General features: G+C 42.0%; 1 protein-coding gene across 2 annotated transcripts; it reads left to right on the top strand.

The window, feature by feature from the left end:
• Window positions 1-1503: 1503 nt before the first annotated feature.
• On the top strand, window positions 1504-16103 carry ppp1r21 (protein phosphatase 1, regulatory subunit 21). Of its 2 annotated transcripts, XM_080507962.1 has the most exons (22): window positions 1504-2079; window positions 3647-3715; window positions 3935-4081; window positions 4292-4393; window positions 4523-4687; window positions 4786-4844; window positions 5656-5750; window positions 5939-5991; window positions 6958-7107; window positions 7231-7332; window positions 7408-7496; window positions 7580-7716; window positions 7867-7959; window positions 8380-8507; window positions 9090-9239; window positions 9625-9717; window positions 11681-11935; window positions 12309-12344; window positions 12456-12572; window positions 13652-13750; window positions 13885-14013; window positions 14584-16103. In XM_080507962.1, the coding sequence occupies exons 1-22, from the start codon at window positions 2020-2022 to the stop codon at window positions 14611-14613; spliced, it is 2358 nt and encodes a 785-aa protein (XP_080364088.1). In that variant the 5' UTR covers window positions 1504-2019; the 3' UTR covers window positions 14614-16103. The 2 variants fall into 2 exon arrangements, with proteins under 2 accessions (XP_080364088.1, XP_080364087.1); XM_080507961.1 differs by lacking the exon at window positions 14584-16103 and having other exon boundaries at window positions 13885-14095.
• Window positions 16104-17098: the final 995 nt, after the last annotated feature.

Genomic DNA, 17098 nt, shown 5'->3' with positions numbered 1-17098 from the left:
TCTCAGTTTTCACATAACCATGTTACAGCTGGCAAATATTTTGCACAAAGTCCTGCAGTTCAGCTCTGTTTTGACTGCGCAAGCTGTGCTCAGCACTACGTGTGGCAGCTCCAACACACTTCCCCTTTCTTTCTCCTCTGCTTGTTTCTAAATCCACCGGCGTGGCAGGCGGCCAGAAAAGCACCTCACGTTAATGTAAATTCTCGGGCTGTGCCGGTGATGGATGCATCATCAAATGTGCTAACGACACTCTTCGCTGTAAGTTAATTAGTCATGGAGGACTGAGGGATGAACACAGAGTGACCCTGAACAAGGGCTTGTCTGACTAGCCTCAGGCCCACTGGCACAGCTCTATTGTTCAATAGAGTCCTGTGTGTCGGCTGGAAGAGGGGGGCTTCTCCCTACTGACTGCCTCAATTCAGCTGGAAATCAGAGCAGCATCACCTCCCCCCCTCCCACACGGCCCTAGCAACCACGCCACGCCGACAGTTGCCAGGCAACCAGACAATGCCGGAGCCACTGGCTGTGGTGTGAGAGAGTTTGTGTTTTGCCTGTATACATTTACAGGCCGGGACTGGTGAGATGACAGCAGAGGGGAGTAAGAAAACATGATAGTTGTGCGGGGAAATTCTGAAGAGATTATTATGGATTAGGTTAAATTAATCGTGGAGGATTTGTGCTGTGATGGATGCATTAGCAACATGTCATTTCACTTCCAGTCTAAATGAGGTCATGTGCGTTTTAAAGGGAAGTCGCAGAGACCATCTCGGCCTGCGCTTCGACACAGCTGTTATTTTTGACCTTATTTTTATTCATCCCGGACAATACAACAATAAAACACAGCAGTAAATAATTTTGAATGAAATGTCCTAATTTACCTGTAGGTCTCTTGATGCAAAGGAGAAGAAAGAGAATTCTTGTATTTAAAAGCAGTTACATGAAAACAACATCCATCACCATGATCAGGTGAATTAAACCAAATTATTGCACTGACCAAATCAGTGGTTGCACATCCGACAATTACACAAAAAGAAAACAATTGTGAAGGAAAGAGTTGTCAGTGCACACTTTCAATCACACCAAACAAGAAGCCTCATTGTCTCGACCATGAACACACCTGACACATTAAATCAGCATCATGTTATGCCGAATGCACCTAAAATTAAAGGTGCATTAGAAGTGTATTAAATTATAAAATATCCATGCAATTACATTTGGATTATAATCAATGTATCATGCAACTCACAAGGAAATGCTGCTCAAAGACTCGCACACACACAAAAGTGGAGTTGGGTCTTTCAAAGTGTTTACATGGACTTATATTGGGACTGACTAAAACAATAATTAAAATACTGCAGCCGTCCCTCCATTGAGCCTGGCACTGTGGAGGCCGACAGTAGACGGCGCCCTGCTCACCAGCTGTACGTCTCGCTTCAGTCTGAACTCTGACATCTGACCTTGTCTGTTTCATTTAGGTGCAAATTTGCGTGTCAACTCCAAAATGAAAGCATTATCTGTGATGTATCGGCGTGTTTAGCCGTTTCAACATCTTTGCTGCAGCTGTCCGGACACCGGAAGTGAAGGTGCAGCTGTCAGATGAGACCGACCCGGAGGTTCCGCTCGGATCTGTTTTGCTACTTAGCAAGTTAGCTGCTGGCTCGTCAGTGGGCTAATGCTAACAGTGTTGACTTAAAGAAAACATTATTGTCATTCGGAATAACATCAGATGACCGCTGTCCTGTTTTTTTTATTTTTTATTCAGGACTCATGGTCGTCTCTCTGTCACAATGTATCCGAGTTTAGTTTCCGCTATTAACGAGTCGCCTTGGACTGGTTATCAGTAATAGCGGAAGAGACAAGCAGGGCTAGCTGAGCTACATCCAGCTCACCGCGACCACCGAGGACATTTCAGCCGGTTTGACAGCGTGCGGTGCGGACTTTGAGACGCTCAGCCTCCGGGCTCGCTGCTGTATCGTTTAGCATCAACACTTATCGACTGATAAAACGTTTTCGGCGACCATGGCTAACGTTACAGACCTTCAGGCGAAATATAGCAAGCTGGCGCAGGAGTATTCTAAGGTAAAAACCAGTCTGTTTATATCCCGTGTGGATAAAGTTGCTTGTCACTGTTGCTATGTTAGCGTTTGTTCACTTTAAACACTTGTGACTACTCATGTAAGTTAATCAGAGTAATTTGAATTATTTAATATGCCCTGCAGACAACCTGTCAATGAAAACACACAATGATCTGGGCTCTATTATGAGTATGCAGCTAATTGACCATTTATTCACATTTACATCTACAGCGTACACGGATCTAACTATAAACAATCAGATTTCCATTTTGTGGGAGTGGTTGTCATGCTGTGATGTCGCTTTCATTGACAAAGTTGATGCTTTTTTAAAACGAGGCTTTAGTTTGTACAGAAGTCTGTTGTAGCATGTTCTATCTTAAATCTAAGTAATTGCGTTGAACTCAACTAAATCCAAAATGACAATGTAATTCGAGGTATTGGTAGTGATTGTTAGTTTATCTATTCTTCAGTACTTAGCTAAACTTAGCCATGATTAAATGTGCTATTAACCTTGTATTCCCCCTTTATTGTCGAGACTGAATGCTGTTTTCCAGGTTCATAAACCTTTCTAAAGGTGAATTTATCATTTAATTGAAATTAAATCTTGCCTATGCCTGCATTTGTAGTTACTCATGCCCTTTGTGTCTGTGTCAGCTGACATCACGGGGGACGGTTGGCTGTTTCCTCTTCAAATCTCCCCTATATCCTCTCAGGAAGTGTTGCTGACTAAGTAGTTTCCATACATGCTGCCAGTATTTTCAACTTTACTGTTTTGGATAGTTAGAGATCGGACTGTACAAGGCTGAATGTAATGAAAATATAGCGGCTGCTGTTTTGCTGCATTAAGGCAAATTTATGTTCAGTCTCATACAACATCCTGTACAAGTGATTCATAATGAGAAACTTCCTTTTCATGCTATTCCTGACCACAAATATGCATGTATTGTAAATCCATCTATTCAGTTTTATTTTGCCCTCCATTCGACAGAGACAACTGCAGAAAATCTTTTAATAGGCGTGTGACCATCATTTGTAACTTACACTTTTCTTCCAAACTAAAAATATTATGTTCACGGCATTGCCAGAATCTGTGCTCATATGTGCTTAACATAAATGTGGTGTGTCTCATAAGCCTTATTTTGGATATGTGTCTACATAAGATTGATATTTAAATGTATAAAATCATCAGGATCTGAAAACAGTCTGACAAAGTTTTACTGGCATTACTGAACATTGGGCAAGTTGTGCACTTTGCAGCAGATTGCATTGTATAAAATAGATGGATAAATAAGATGGGGTTTATATGCTTCCATATATCCCTGCATCTTTGGCGATTTTATAATCTATTTGAAACAAAATTTTAGTACTTTCAACAGCTGATGAAGGGTCCAATATAATTTCATATGAGGTTCAGCACAGGTGCTGAGAATACAGGTTTCTATTTGCAACCACTTGTCCTTAGTCAGACTTTTAGTACCAAAACATAAGTCCAAGGCGTTAACTCACTGACACACACACGCACATACGTATGTTGATATATTGCATGGTAATACTTTGCATGTCTTTTGCAGCTCCGTGCTCAGAACCAGGTGCTAAAGAAAGGGGTTGTAGATGAACAGGCCAACTCCGCCTCACTGAAGGTAAAGTATCACGTGGAAAAGTAGCAGCATACTGTACATTTATCTGCAGTGACACTCTTTAACAATAGCCCGCAAAATAAATCCTGCTATATTCACATACATACACATAGCTTGAGAGTCATACTGTATATCGCCAAGTGTCTTTGAGTTATTTTTTTTGTTGTTACTTTTTTTGTGGATGTTTAGTTAACTACTCTTATGTTTTTTGTTGTGTCTCAGGAGCAGCTTAAGCAGAGAGACCAGAGCCTGAGGAAGCAAGAGCAGGAGATGGACAGTCTCAGCTTCAGGAACCAACAGCTGGCAAAGCGGGTGGAGCTCTTACAAGAAGAGCTCGCGGCGAGTGAAGCCAGAGGCAAAAAGGGGAAGGTGATCATGGGGGGGGGGAAGAAGGGAGCGGCCACATGTTTGGATAGAACAGACTTGATCACTAATGTGTTGTTGTTTTTTCCTATATATTTTTGTTGATAACCATGTGAAGTTGACCTTGCCAAGAAATGATATTAGTTTTGAAGGTTGATCGAATTTGCTTGATTTATAACTTTAGTAATTGTACACTTTGCCATTCATAAAACCTAGACCAAAGGAGACTCTCCCTCCCAGCACGGCCTACAGACCCAGAGTGTTTTTGATGAGGACCTGCAGAAAAAGATTGAAGAGAATGAGCGACTTCATATTCAAGTAGGCAGATGTATTTTTCTTTTTTTTATGTTCATACTGATCGAATGACATACTTTTGCACAGACTACCTGTACTGCTAAACTTCTGTGGGGACTGTGTATGTAATGGCTTCTTCCGGCTTCTCAATAGTTTTATGAAGCTGACGAGCAGCACAGGAGGCAGGAGGCTGAGCTTAAGGCACGACTGGACGATCTGGAGGCGGACGCCAAGCAGCATCAGGCTGTTGTGGACGGATTCACCACAAAGTACATGGAAACAATTGAGCGGCTGCAGAGTGACAAAGCACGTTTAGAGGTGAGACTATCCAGTAGAATTATGAAGTAAATACGAGGTTGTTTATTTTTCTTTTTTCTTCTGTTGATCAAAGTTAATGGGTACTCATTTTTCCTTAGGTGAAAGCACAAACTCTGGAGAGGGAAGCGAAAGAATGTCGAATGCGAACAGAAGAGTGGTACGTTGGTCAATGATATTATTGCAGTTTTTCAAGCAGTGCATGCTCATACAGCATCACAAAATTGGTGAAACCTAAACACAGAAATATGTTGTTTCATGAGAAACCATATCCCAGACCCGATGAGCCTCCCACTGCATGCTATGATTGTCTTCTTGCTCCAACAAACTATCCTCAACCCAATGTGTCATTAAAAAGGTTTTGACGAGGTGTTGAATTATTCCTGGATGATCCAAATCACAGATTTGTCTTTTTAACTTTTAACTCTTTAAAGTTGAAATGTAGACACAAATGAATGATACAAACAATCCCCCAAAAAACGATAGGTTTGTAATTCCAGAACATATTTTTTTCATTGAGTTTTGCCAGAATCTGCTCAAAAATAATGCTTTACCTGACTAGTTGCCATGGTTACTGCATTAAGTATTCTGGGTTAGTCTCTGTGGACAGGAGCTGTGATTGCAACTCGATACCCCATTACAAATTATACATTAGCAAAACTTTATGAATCATTAAAAGATCCCCCATCATCCTCCAAACCTTTGCTTTTTCCAGATATTTCTTGTCAGCAAATAAACAACTCTACAGAATTTTACACTTCTTTTTATCCAATTTGAGAATGTATTGATGCAAGTGAACATGGCATTCTGCAGCCTTAGTAACCACTTTTAAGGGTGGAAACCAGCAATAAATACACAATTTCTGCATGTTACAGTTTTAGTTTAAATCAATCATTATATGATTATACTACACGTTACCTATCAAAGTATATATTCTAAACATTTAACGCTTGTTTGGTCTCTCCATGCAGTCAGCAGCAGTTGAAGCGTTGCCAGTCTGAGCTGAACAGACAGGTGAAACAAAGCAGCAGTGTTATCCAGGAGAAAGTGCCCTTCAATGACACCAGTGAGTATCTGGCAGTATTTCAGAGCAATTGTTCCTCACTGGTACTGTAATATGTGATTCCCTGGAGTGAAACGTGTCACATTACACCCAGGTGTTTAAAGTGTAACGTTGCTCCACAAGAGGGTAAACGACTGAAACTGTACAGGCCGATGTTCACCTGCGTTTATTTTCTTTCTTCATCTTTGCAGAATTCACTGAATACAACAGCCTAAATGTGCCGTCACACAACAGAAGGCATCAGGTGAGCAAGAGCACAACAGCAGTTGCACCTTATAATGTTTGCTTCCCCCGAGGAATGTTTCAATTTTGTTTTTGTTTTAGTTTTAGTTTGTCCAGTTATTTCACAGATGGAGTAGTAACAGAGCACACACTTGGTTATCAGGGGAGTTAAACTCATTTTACAAACCAATTTGATCTCAAGAATCCGGGCCAATACAAGTCAGTGTGACTCAATAGCAACAATTCTATATATTTATATATTATTTGATAAAATGCAAACAAGTCTCTCACCAACCCCCCACCCAAGATTTAAGTCAAAATCTAACATTGTGTTTTTAACAAGGCCTCCTGTTGCAAAGTACAGAGAAATAAAAAAAACCCATGTCTGCTTGTAATTTGAATTTCAACGTTATTACATCAAAAAACGTACATTGTTCTTTTGGTTCTGATTGGAGGAATTGGTATTTTGCTTTTCAGACATGTTTAAGAAAAGATTTGACTTGAGTTAATTATGGGCAGAAAAATTAGATTCAGACCACATGAACCTGACGGGTTAACACAGCTTATGACTCTCCAAGTTTGTTAACAGATCTGACAGATCATGTCTGTTGGTAAAATACCTTTTGCCATTCAAGGTGAAAAATCTCTGTGCTTGTTTTACATGTTCAACCTTTAATTATGGCTTTAATGCTCATGCTTACACATCTAGCAACAAGGTAGAAAGCTTCCACTGCTACATCATAGATCTCTTGGATTGAATACCTGTGGTCTTGTGTTCTTTACTCTTTTTCTGATACAGTGTGATTTCTCTATGTAGTTAGAAACAGGATGTACGCTGATGCTGTGACTTTGTAATTTCAACTCGCTGGCCGGTCAGACCCCACTGTCGAGCCAGATTCGGCCTGCAGGTCACATGTTTGAAACCCCTGTGCTTTAAGACAATTCATTCAGTATTTAAAACCGTTGCGTTGTCTTTCTGTGAGTTCAGCTTAAGGCACGGGATGTGGCAGGCCAGGCCCTGAGCTTTATCCAGGATCTGGTAGCAGCCCTGTTGAACTTCCACTCCTACACAGAGCAGAGAGTGCACATCTATCCCCTGGACTCTTCCATTGAGCCGATCTCGCCTCTAAACCAGAAGGTGAGGGAAGGAATATAATTTGATAGCTGTGGAATCTATTATATGAGGTATCAACATGTGGATTGTTTAAATAAGGACAAGATTTATTTAACGACTTGGACTCAAGTTCTCCTCTTGTCTTAGTTTTCACAATATCTGCATGAGAATGCAGCCTATGTGCGCCCCCTGGAGGACAGCTTTCTGCAACTATACCAAAGCATCACAGAGGACACTGTCACAGTACTGGTGAGTTTGGAACCAACGCATTTAGTTTTTTTGTAATTGACCCAGTAATTAACTCAGTGTGTTGTTGAATTGAAGGAAACTGTGGTCGAGCTGAAGACCTTTGCTGATCATTTCTCCTCGTACACCAGCTTTCTGCTAAAGATTCTTCCCTACCAGCTGAAAAGGTCAGTGCTTTGTGGGATTTTTTGTGGTAAGCGGAGTAGTGCAACGGAGCAGGCTTTGCTGATGGCTTATCTTCTCTTTTCAGCCTGGAAGAGGAGAGTGAGGCCCCTCTTTGTACGACTGCCCTTACTGTGAAAAACCAGGAGCTGAAGAGTGACGTGAAGAGAGTAACGTCCGTGTTTGAGAAACTGCAGAGTTACATTAAAATTTTGTCCTTGCCTAGTAGGTTAACCCGACGTTTCAGGTCTTTCCACTAAATGCACTTTCTCATACATCTTCCAGGGATTTTAGTTAGTCTCACGTGTTTGTGTTCTATCAGAAAAGAGATTGAGGGTTAATAGGCTTTACAATTGTGTGTGTGACGTGTCTCAGGTGTTCAGCAGGATGCCATGCCACAGAGCAGCACCTCGGCTGTCTTCACCCAGCTGGCTGCAAGCCTGCACAGTCTTCACGACGCCATTAAAGGTGAGCAGCACATTTGGCTCATTGAAACACACAAAACATGATCCATTCATAAAAACCCAATTAGCTGTTTTCTCAACGAAAACAAAATGGCACATATTTGATGAGTCTGTACGAAAAGGCTTTAGTGTCTGTCATATTGAGGCACCAAATATTTATGTTTATGTTTATTGGGCAGTTTCCACAGCAGACTTCTTTGTGGTGGTGAAAATGAATCATGTATAGACTTAGTTTGTCTTGGAACCAATGTAGATGATGAACAGTTGTCATAAGTACTTAACACCGACAAAATGATTGTTTCAACTTCTGTTATTTAATGGTAGGACCAAAAATACCCATATTTTAGCATTTAATTGCCTGTTTTATCTGGCCCGGTGAAGCTAAACGTTACTGGACCTTTTCTTTGCTCCCTTGTCCATCCAGAGATGTCAAAGCATTACAACCAGAAGGCGAGCATTGAGCAGGAGCTGCCGACCGTCACTCAGAAGCTCTCCACCACCACGGAATGCCTGCTGGGATCGTTGGGCTCTTTGACCAGCAGCACTGGCAAGGTATGGCCAACAGGGGGCAGGCAGCAGTCACGTCTGTATTAAATGTGAAAGCTGCCGGTGATATTTGCCAGCTTCAAAGCTTGATTGCATGCGTTTGTGAGTTCTTACTGCAACTGGATCACACTGATTGGTGGGACTCAGGTGTGCATTTGTTAAATGTTGAAAGATACTATCCAAATCTGAGTTTGTACAGCTGCTCCCCAGTCCCAGTGAAGAGATGAATGACTCCTCGTTGTGAATTAAGTGACCGTTTGGCTGAGATGCGTCCGCTGTCCGACGGGCTGATGTTCAGAGTAACGCGAAGACTTAGGATGTGCAGGGCGATGTGTATTTTGAGGGCAGGCAAAAGCTTAATTGCGCAGACATTTATCATCCTGGACACGTTGTGGTGGAATCATCTTTCTGCTCTCTGCTCTAAAACACTCATTAATTTGAGGCTAAGCAGAATGCCAAGCATCCGCACAGAGGAATGTAGACATTAATTAGGTTTCCTCTGCCGAAGAAACTGCAGATATCTCTTTTTTTTTTTTTTTTTTTGTCTTTGCACAACATGAATAGTAATGTCACAATAACTTGTTGCAGATTGCCACGTTCTTCAGCAACAACTTGGACTTCTTCACATCATCAGGCTACTGTCCAAGAGGGAGCGCAGTTGTCCTCAATCCATTGCAGGCAGAGAGCATGCTGACCAACAAAAAGAAAGCTTCTGCCTATATCACCGCTATCAAAAAGGTTTGTGTGTTATTAAGTCTGTGACACTGGGAAACAATTACTTTCATTTTCAGGCCCATACACTTTTAGTCAGTCTATTGAGATTACAAAGACTAGACAGAAGCCCGTGTGAATAATTCAGCTGTTTTAAGTAGTTTTGTGTCTTTCCAAGTCGTGCTTTCTCTTTACTTGCCTTTACTGATATAGTTTACGATTTAATTTTGCCTATTTACTTCAATTTTACTCTTTTTTTTTTTTTAACGCAGTCTTAATGTTTTATAAAGGAATTTAAAAATATATAAATTGCATAACATGAATAAAGTCCTTTCTCATTTTCACGCATTTTGTTGTCTACTCTTAATAATGGATGACTTCTCCCTACTTTTATTTGTGTTGCTCCGTTCAGGTTAGGCCGCAGTCTGTTCCATACAGAGAAGCCCTGTCTAACCGCCGGATACTTACCAGCTCCACTGAGAGCAGAGAGGGGCTCACGCAGCAGGTAGGACTTTCAAACATTTCACCAGCCATTATTTAAAAGTAGATTGTGCAAGAATTCTAAATAAGGCTATAGTTAAATAATCGAACACCAAGTAGACGGCAGTCATGGTTCAAGACGTTTCTTGCTGTAGGTACACTGGGAAAATATATAAACACACCACATGAAATGGAGCTGAAATCCAGGGTCAAACATTGGCCAACCTCAGCAGTGGAGTTAATCCTCCTGGTCTGACGGGAGCGTTGTAAAGAGACAATACTCGCAGTGTGTACACTACACAGACAGCTGTTGTACTGCAGACAATGAGAGGCCATCTTGAAATGGAATTTTTAATTGAACGACGGGGCTGACAAAAGGCTTGTTGGATGTCGGCATGTTGTGCGCCGCCGGTGCCAAATCTATCGATGTCGACTCAAGAAGCCCTTCAGGATCAACACTTCCTCAAGTAAAGATCAATACTTGACAAGTCAGGAAGTGTGTAGCTTGAGTTGATGTCAGCGGCGGACAAGCACGTCTGGGTGCAGCTTCCAGTTTGTTTCGTATCTTCCGGAATTGTAATTTCATTCAATAATTAGATTGTTTGTTTGTTGTGTATGAGAAGACTTGAATACATAATTGCATTTGAAAAATAGACATTTTCATAACCATGTTCATTTACTGAAGCAAATTTAAGCATTCAAGCAACTGAAGTCCTGTGATGACGGCGTGAGACACCTTTCCGTCCCAAGATTGGGTTATTAAGTGTTGTTGATTCAATAATGGTGGAAGAAGCGGCGCTATCATCCCTTGGAAACTGTCAATGATCCTGGTGTGATGATTGTTTAAGCGGCGATGCAGAAGCTCTTAGCAGGTGATCATTAAGTTCAGCAACAGCAATGTTTCAGTTTGTGTGGGTATCATTATGGTTCTTTAATTAGTATGGCTGAGTGTGTGACGACTCAGAATGACTCCTTCATGCGCTTGTCTGTTTGGTGTTGAGGGGAAAAAATAGAACGGAACACTCAATAACATTAACCACGATCTGAAGTCATACGTTTTAAGATTAAACAGTCTTCATGGATGTGCATTTTAGAAAGCTGGAGAGGCCAGGTTGAGATGGGTTTTGGACATGTGGAGAGGGGATAGGGCGGGATCTGAGCCGAGGATCCCCCTGGAGGGAGCAGCCGAAAGACGAAGTTAAAAAAGAATGCGAAGTCGCTGCCATGTGGGGAAACCGATCACCTTGTTTACTACCCTCAAAGCTCGCTGTCTGCAGTCTGATCTAACAGTCACGAGTTCTTACAAAACACATAACCACTAACTAGCCGCGGTTAGAATGCTGACGCTGATTCAGCGCATACAAATAAACATCTCACACTCGGATTTACATGTCTCATATTGTGCCTTTAACATTAGTGGGCAAGAGCTACAACCAGGCACTCTGTATTTATGAATGATCGTGCCAGGCAGGTTTGGCTGCCATAAAAGTGATTATTGAGCGATAAAATTGTAAAAGATTCCACATCCAATTGTGAGTTTTGGTTCAATGGTGCACTCTATTACGAGAAGATGTTGAGAGTACAGCACAAAGACTCCACACTTGTCAGGGTTTAAATGACAGTGTGATGCGTAATGCATTGCAGGCAGTCACTCATATACGGGACAGAGTTTAGGAATTGAGTGTTTTCTTGTAAATAATGTCTTCAGGAAACATTTGTCATTCGAGCGTCTCATATTTTTAGAAATGGCAATGTCAGCAGCTCAAAATATCAGCAATGTCAGCCTGTCTTTTCCATCCTTTTCAAAACTGGTTTTGCTCAGTCAACTGTATTGACTTGTTTTAAGGGTGCAAAATGTGTTTTCAAGTGTATTCCCGCAAACTATTAAGGCATTTAGATTTCGGTTGAAATACTTATCCTCGGCCTTACCACAACCTTTCTTACGGCCTCTCTGCCCGAGCTCACTGCCCTGCGTTCTCCTCCCGCAGGTGCAGCAGAGCCAGGAGAAGATCGCTCGCCTGGAGCAGGAGAAGGAGCACTGGCTCCTGGAGGCTCAGCTGGGGAAGGTGCGGCTGGAGAAGGAAAACCAGCGCATTGCGGACCTGGAAGCTCAGCTCGCGGCGACTCTAGGGGGAAGTCTAAACTTGCAAGCAGCTGCAGTGAGCTCACTCACACAAAGCCAGGAGGAAGTGGAGACGGACCTGAAAGCCACGGGGAAAGAGACGACGCTGTGCACCAGCCTGGTACGGTCGCTCCTCGCGCCGCTGCTTGTTTCTGCTCACAGAGGAGGTTTTCGAGCATCACGGCACCGGTGTCTGCTTTGCCCTAACAAAGGGAGTATTAGCGTTCCTGTTCTCGCGGCTCCCACTCTTAGCAACTTTTTGCTTGATAGAACTCCGACTCCCAATGTGCCGATTCAGCAGATTTCAAGAACACTGTTTATGCAAGGCAGTGCAGAGGTCACAGTGCAGTCACAATCCAGCGCTGTTGCTTTTACTTGTACTTGTACGTGTTTTGTCTTCTACGATGAGCTCGTTGCTGCAGAGGCTCCTCTGTGCTTCGTGAGAATTTTTCGGACTTCGTTTAACCTCTGACATGTTTGTCTCTTATCACCAGGTTGGCATGTTGTGCACGACGCCCTCGATGGAACATGTGAGTAAATCCGCACGTGTTTGTGGAAACAAAATGAACCGAGTTTAAATGACGGCACGGTTACTTTGTCAACAAATGATATCCAAACGGATGTTGTGTCTGCATCCGCAGGTGGGAGACGAGGAGTCCAGGGAGCAGCTGATAAAGACTCACTACATGGCCAGAGTCGGCGAGCTCACCACCCAGCTCCAAATTTCAGACAGCAAAGCTGTGCACTTTCACTCTGAGGTGAAGCCCTTTCCTGGAGGGTTTATCTTTGTAACTGCTTCTTTGAGCAAAAAAAAAAAAATAGGCTTTTTCAGAACACACTGCCCCTCGAGCATTGTGTGTCATCTGAAATGAGATATGGAAACTCAAATCATTTGTGTTTTCCCAGTGTTTCCTGAGGCACTGGAACCCAGTGCACCCCAGTTTCCAAAACAGTTGAGATGGTGTGTGACATGCAAATGAAGGGTTTTGCAATGTACTAAATAAGTTGAGACAACAGGCTAGAAAATTAAGTGGCGCTAATACAAATAATGGAGGAGCATTTTGCTGCCAATTAGTGTGCACATCTGAAAAGCAAGAAGAGCAGCCGAGAGAGAAATGTGCTTCCATGCTGATGACCTTTCTTCATTAAAAGCAAGACCTCGCATATTCCAGCAGGCGAATTGTAAACCACATGCGGCATCCACCACAAAGAAACCGACTTCACAGTCGAGTCTGTGTTCAACTGGCTTCACCATCAGATTTCTCACATTATATAACTAAAACTCTTGCGCGCCGTCAGATAAGACTGAAACGACAGTCTTCTCCCAATGCTGCACAATGATAAACATGGCCTTATTCCAACTATTTAGAAATCTATTACTCTTAAAAGAAAACGAATAAGCTAATATTTCATGAAATTGGGTAATGTCTCACTTTTAACACCAGATTTGTGTCTAGTGTAAATTAATAGTGGATTCAGGAGAATTGCAGATGATTTTATTCTGATTTTAATTAAAACATTTATATATATTTTTACAGATCAGGTCACATTTTAAATCTGATGTTAAAGACTTATTCTGAATGTGGAGACTGACATCAGGTGACATTGTGACTAACTGCCGTGTCGGTCGCCTTCCGTTTGTGTCGTACGAGAAATGTATTTGATCTCCGTTCAGTCCTTCAACTTTTACATTTTTTCTACGTTGCATTTAACTCAGGCGCTCGTCCTTCATTAGTCAAAGGCATGTCTGCTTTTATTGTAGATTTTAAATTGGATTTATAAAACATATTTACCAAAAGGAGACCGCGGCGGTTTACTCTCATCTCTCCCTTTATAGTGTCGAGCTTTGGCTAAGAGACTAACCATCGCGGAGAAATCACGGGAGACGCTGAGTGAGGAGGTCAAACAAGCAAATAAGAACATCACACGCTTGCAGGTAAAGTTTCGCCTCATTGTCAGCGACCGCTGCCCATATTGCTTTGCATGTATTGCATTATACCGTCATATGTCAAGTGACGATGTTAGATTTCATCCATCGTGGCCCACGTTCAGATTGTCTCTTTTATGTAGGACGAGCTGGCGACAACCAAGAGGAGCTATGAAGACCAGCTGAGCATGATGAGCGACCATCTCTGTAGCATGAATGAGACTTTGAGCAAGCAGAGAGAAGAGATCGACACACTCAAACTGGGTATTAAGGTAAAAAAAGTTAACAGTTGCCAAATGTTTCTTTTTTCTTTTCTTTTTTAAATCACTGAGGTTTGTCTCAACTGTACCAACACAAGAAAAGGGGGCGACACTAATCCAGACAGTGTGTGCAGTTGGAAGTGAAATGTGACATGGTGAAGTTTTTGTCAGTTCCGAGGTGAAGCTGCAGGTCATCAGCCGTGTTGGGGTTGTCGCCGTGTTTGATGGGAAAAGCACCTGCTGCAGCCATCTGAAGAAGTCGTTAAACTGGAGCTGCAGTAAAGGGGAGAGAGGGGCCTGTTTTCAGGCGCATGTGCTAATTCCTGCCCGCGCACACAGATGGCTGCTTGTTGGGGGGGGGGGGGGGGGGGAGTGCAGGACTGAACATGTTTGTGATCTCAAGGTGGTGATTCTCTCTTCAAGGCCAACAACCAGCCTCGGCATGTTTTCGGGGCCTGGAGGGAGCTCTTTAAACCAACTGCACCTGAACGCACCACGGAGCCTTTAGTTTCATGGCAGATTTGGTTTGTTGAAATGTTTTCGAGAACTGATCTCATTGTTTGTTTGTTTTTTTTTCTTTAGGGAAATGCCAAAAAGAACAAAGGTCGCTAGAGCTGCTCTCTCAACTCGGCTCTGTTTGGCATCACAAAGGGCACCTTGGGAGACGATCTTTACTGAGATCTACTCCCAGTAGCGTCTTGGTACCAACACTGTCACCGAACCACGTGCTCGCTGCATGAGCCTCAGAGTTCCTCCCTTGTCAGACTGTGGCAATACAAAGGAACTGTTTGGAGATGTAAACCTGTTTGATTGAAGAAGCATTGCTTTATTTTCCCCCGATTTTTCATCACCGCACCAATTAAAATGTAAAACAAGTTGCTGAAAATGCTTTTTGAAACTGTACCGGAAGTTTCTACTTGACCTTTGGGTCAACGCAGTGGGGGTGAAACTAACGTCTCCAAAAAAAGCCCCCTTAAAGGGGCGGAGGAATATAAGGAGTTGAAGTTGATAATAGTTACTGAGTCAAAACTTGAAGACCAAACCTTGTTAATCGTTGTTGGTGTTTTTTCTTCTTTTTGCTTAATTTGTGTGAGAGTGAGAACATGAAACTGCATTCTTACTGCTTGTTTGTCAAAGTATAGGTGAGCAGAGTGAACGTTGGTTTGACTGCAGGCTTTACAACACGTGAGCATTTGTTTTACAAATCAATTCTTTTCAGATCAAATTTGCGATTATTTCTCCCACGAGGTCTTATGCTCTCGTATGCTTACCCACAGTGTAATGTCCCTTCTGACATGTGCAAATATAGCAAGCTTATTTAAAGAAGGGCCCTAAATGTCAACGAAAAACAAAGAAATGCTACATTCCTCCGTTTTGTTGGGGAGAAAAGAAGTCTATCCTGTGGGAGTGAAGAGAAAAAGAAAAGACGTCTGCCTCGAAGCACTGATTACCTATGTTTACCTTGATGGAGAAGGACGGACAAGTCGGAGCGTGTGAAATGATGTCAGTCCGTCTCTGCGTAGTCACTCAAGCAGTAGCCGTTATAATCACCAAAGTGAGTGTAGCTGTGCAACTCTGAAGCACGGCAGTCTGAGTTCATGTTATGTACGGTGGGAAAAAGGGTTTAATGTGAATATCCACTCAGTAAAATCACAATGTTGTACTGTATAATGTCTTATACATGTATAGAGATAAATATATATAAGAAAGGCATTTATCCAGAAGTTTCAAATCTTTATTTTCCAGACATTTTGAGAACCAAGTCTGCAGCTATAGTTTCTTTTGTGTGTCTCCTATAAGACTAGATTACTGAAAATTGTCACAGCGAGACATTGTCCTGCACTCAGACAAATGGTGAGTCATGGTGGAGGGCAGTTGAAGTTTACAGTAAAGCGGAGCCTCCCTGGCTTGTAGTGACACGAGGTAAATGAAAGCAAAGCCCAGCGGTGCTTTGTCAGCACTTCATTCGAACCTCTTGTTTGCCAGTCTACAGCTGCCAGCAGACCTTTGATCGCGAAGATTTGCCAACGCCCTCTCGGGTGAATGAAAGAAAAAAAGAACTTGTACTCTCACAATGTAATATGTCGGAAAGCACACATGGATATGCAAAACAAAATAAAGAGCTTGATCAAAAATGTGAGTGTTTGTACATGAATCCACCCGGTGAGGAATGATTGTGACCTAACTTCACGTGCAGGGCGTCGGGGAGTTGGGATGGAGTGGGATTTTAATATCTGTCAGTCTGTAACACACCCAAACCACTGGGAAATGAGACAGGAGCTGGAAAGAAGAGAACTGGGAGAACAGTTCTTTTTTTCCCTTTTTTTTTTAATGCGTCACTTGTTTTGGAAAGAAAAGCAAGTCATTTCATTTGATATGATGCTTTCAAGTGCTCTTTGTACGCAACTAGTTAATTCAGCGAAAACACTTAAACCACCATGAGATTCATATATTTTTGACCAGACAGACTGAAAAGTAGATCATGTAAACATAATAAAATGTGTTGCTTGAAATGGTTTGTTGGGAGTAAAAGAACAGAATCCACATGACAGAACAACTATTGTGTTTAATTTTATTCATCAGGAACTTTGTGAACTCCTTTATTTGCTTAATATTTTTGAGACTTTCAAGCTCTGCTGTGAATTACACAGACCATATAATGGACAGAAAACCAAACATTCACTATTCATTGTGAGCAAATTATGAAGTTGTTGAAGAAAAACTTAAAACAAACATCCATTTCATGTACCATTTTGTTCAACTCAGGCAAATCACAGCTGTCAAGATATCAAGGCCAGGACTGATCGCCATTCTGGCATCAACAAGGCATTTTTACACAAAGAATGGCAGCTTACTTTACATGTTGTCTTTATGTAATAATTATCCATAAACTGTAGAGAGGGTTGAAAACTCCAGTAGTTAACAGTTTCTGAAATATCCAGAGCAGCTGGTCTGACCTCAACAGCTATACCATGTTTAAAATCACACAAATCACCTTTCTTCCTCGGTTATTATCAGTTTAAACTCCAGCAGCTCCTCTTGACAGTGCCTATGAGCCTAAAAACAATGAGTTGCTGAACAGGTATATCAAATTAAG

Source organism: Blennius ocellaris (assembly GCF_963422515.1).
Source record: "Blennius ocellaris genome assembly, chromosome: 13".
NCBI classification, from domain to species: Eukaryota; Metazoa; Chordata; class Actinopteri; order Blenniiformes; family Blenniidae; genus Blennius; species Blennius ocellaris.
The sequence above is the reverse complement of the archived record's forward strand: the minus strand, read 5'-3'. Positions and strand labels throughout refer to the sequence as shown.

Bases quoted from the DNA above. Each gene is read 5' to 3' on its own strand.
- ppp1r21 (XM_080507961.1), top strand. From the start codon at position 2,020: ATGGCTAACGTTACAGACCTTCAGGCGAAATATAGCAAGCTGGCGCAG. The intron at 7,333-7,407 runs GTGAGTTTGGAA...GTTGAATTGAAG, and splicing joins AGGACACTGTCACAGTACTG to GAAACTGTGGTCGAGCTGAA. The intron at 7,717-7,866 runs GTAGGTTAACCC...GACGTGTCTCAG, and splicing joins TAAAATTTTGTCCTTGCCTA to GTGTTCAGCAGGATGCCATG.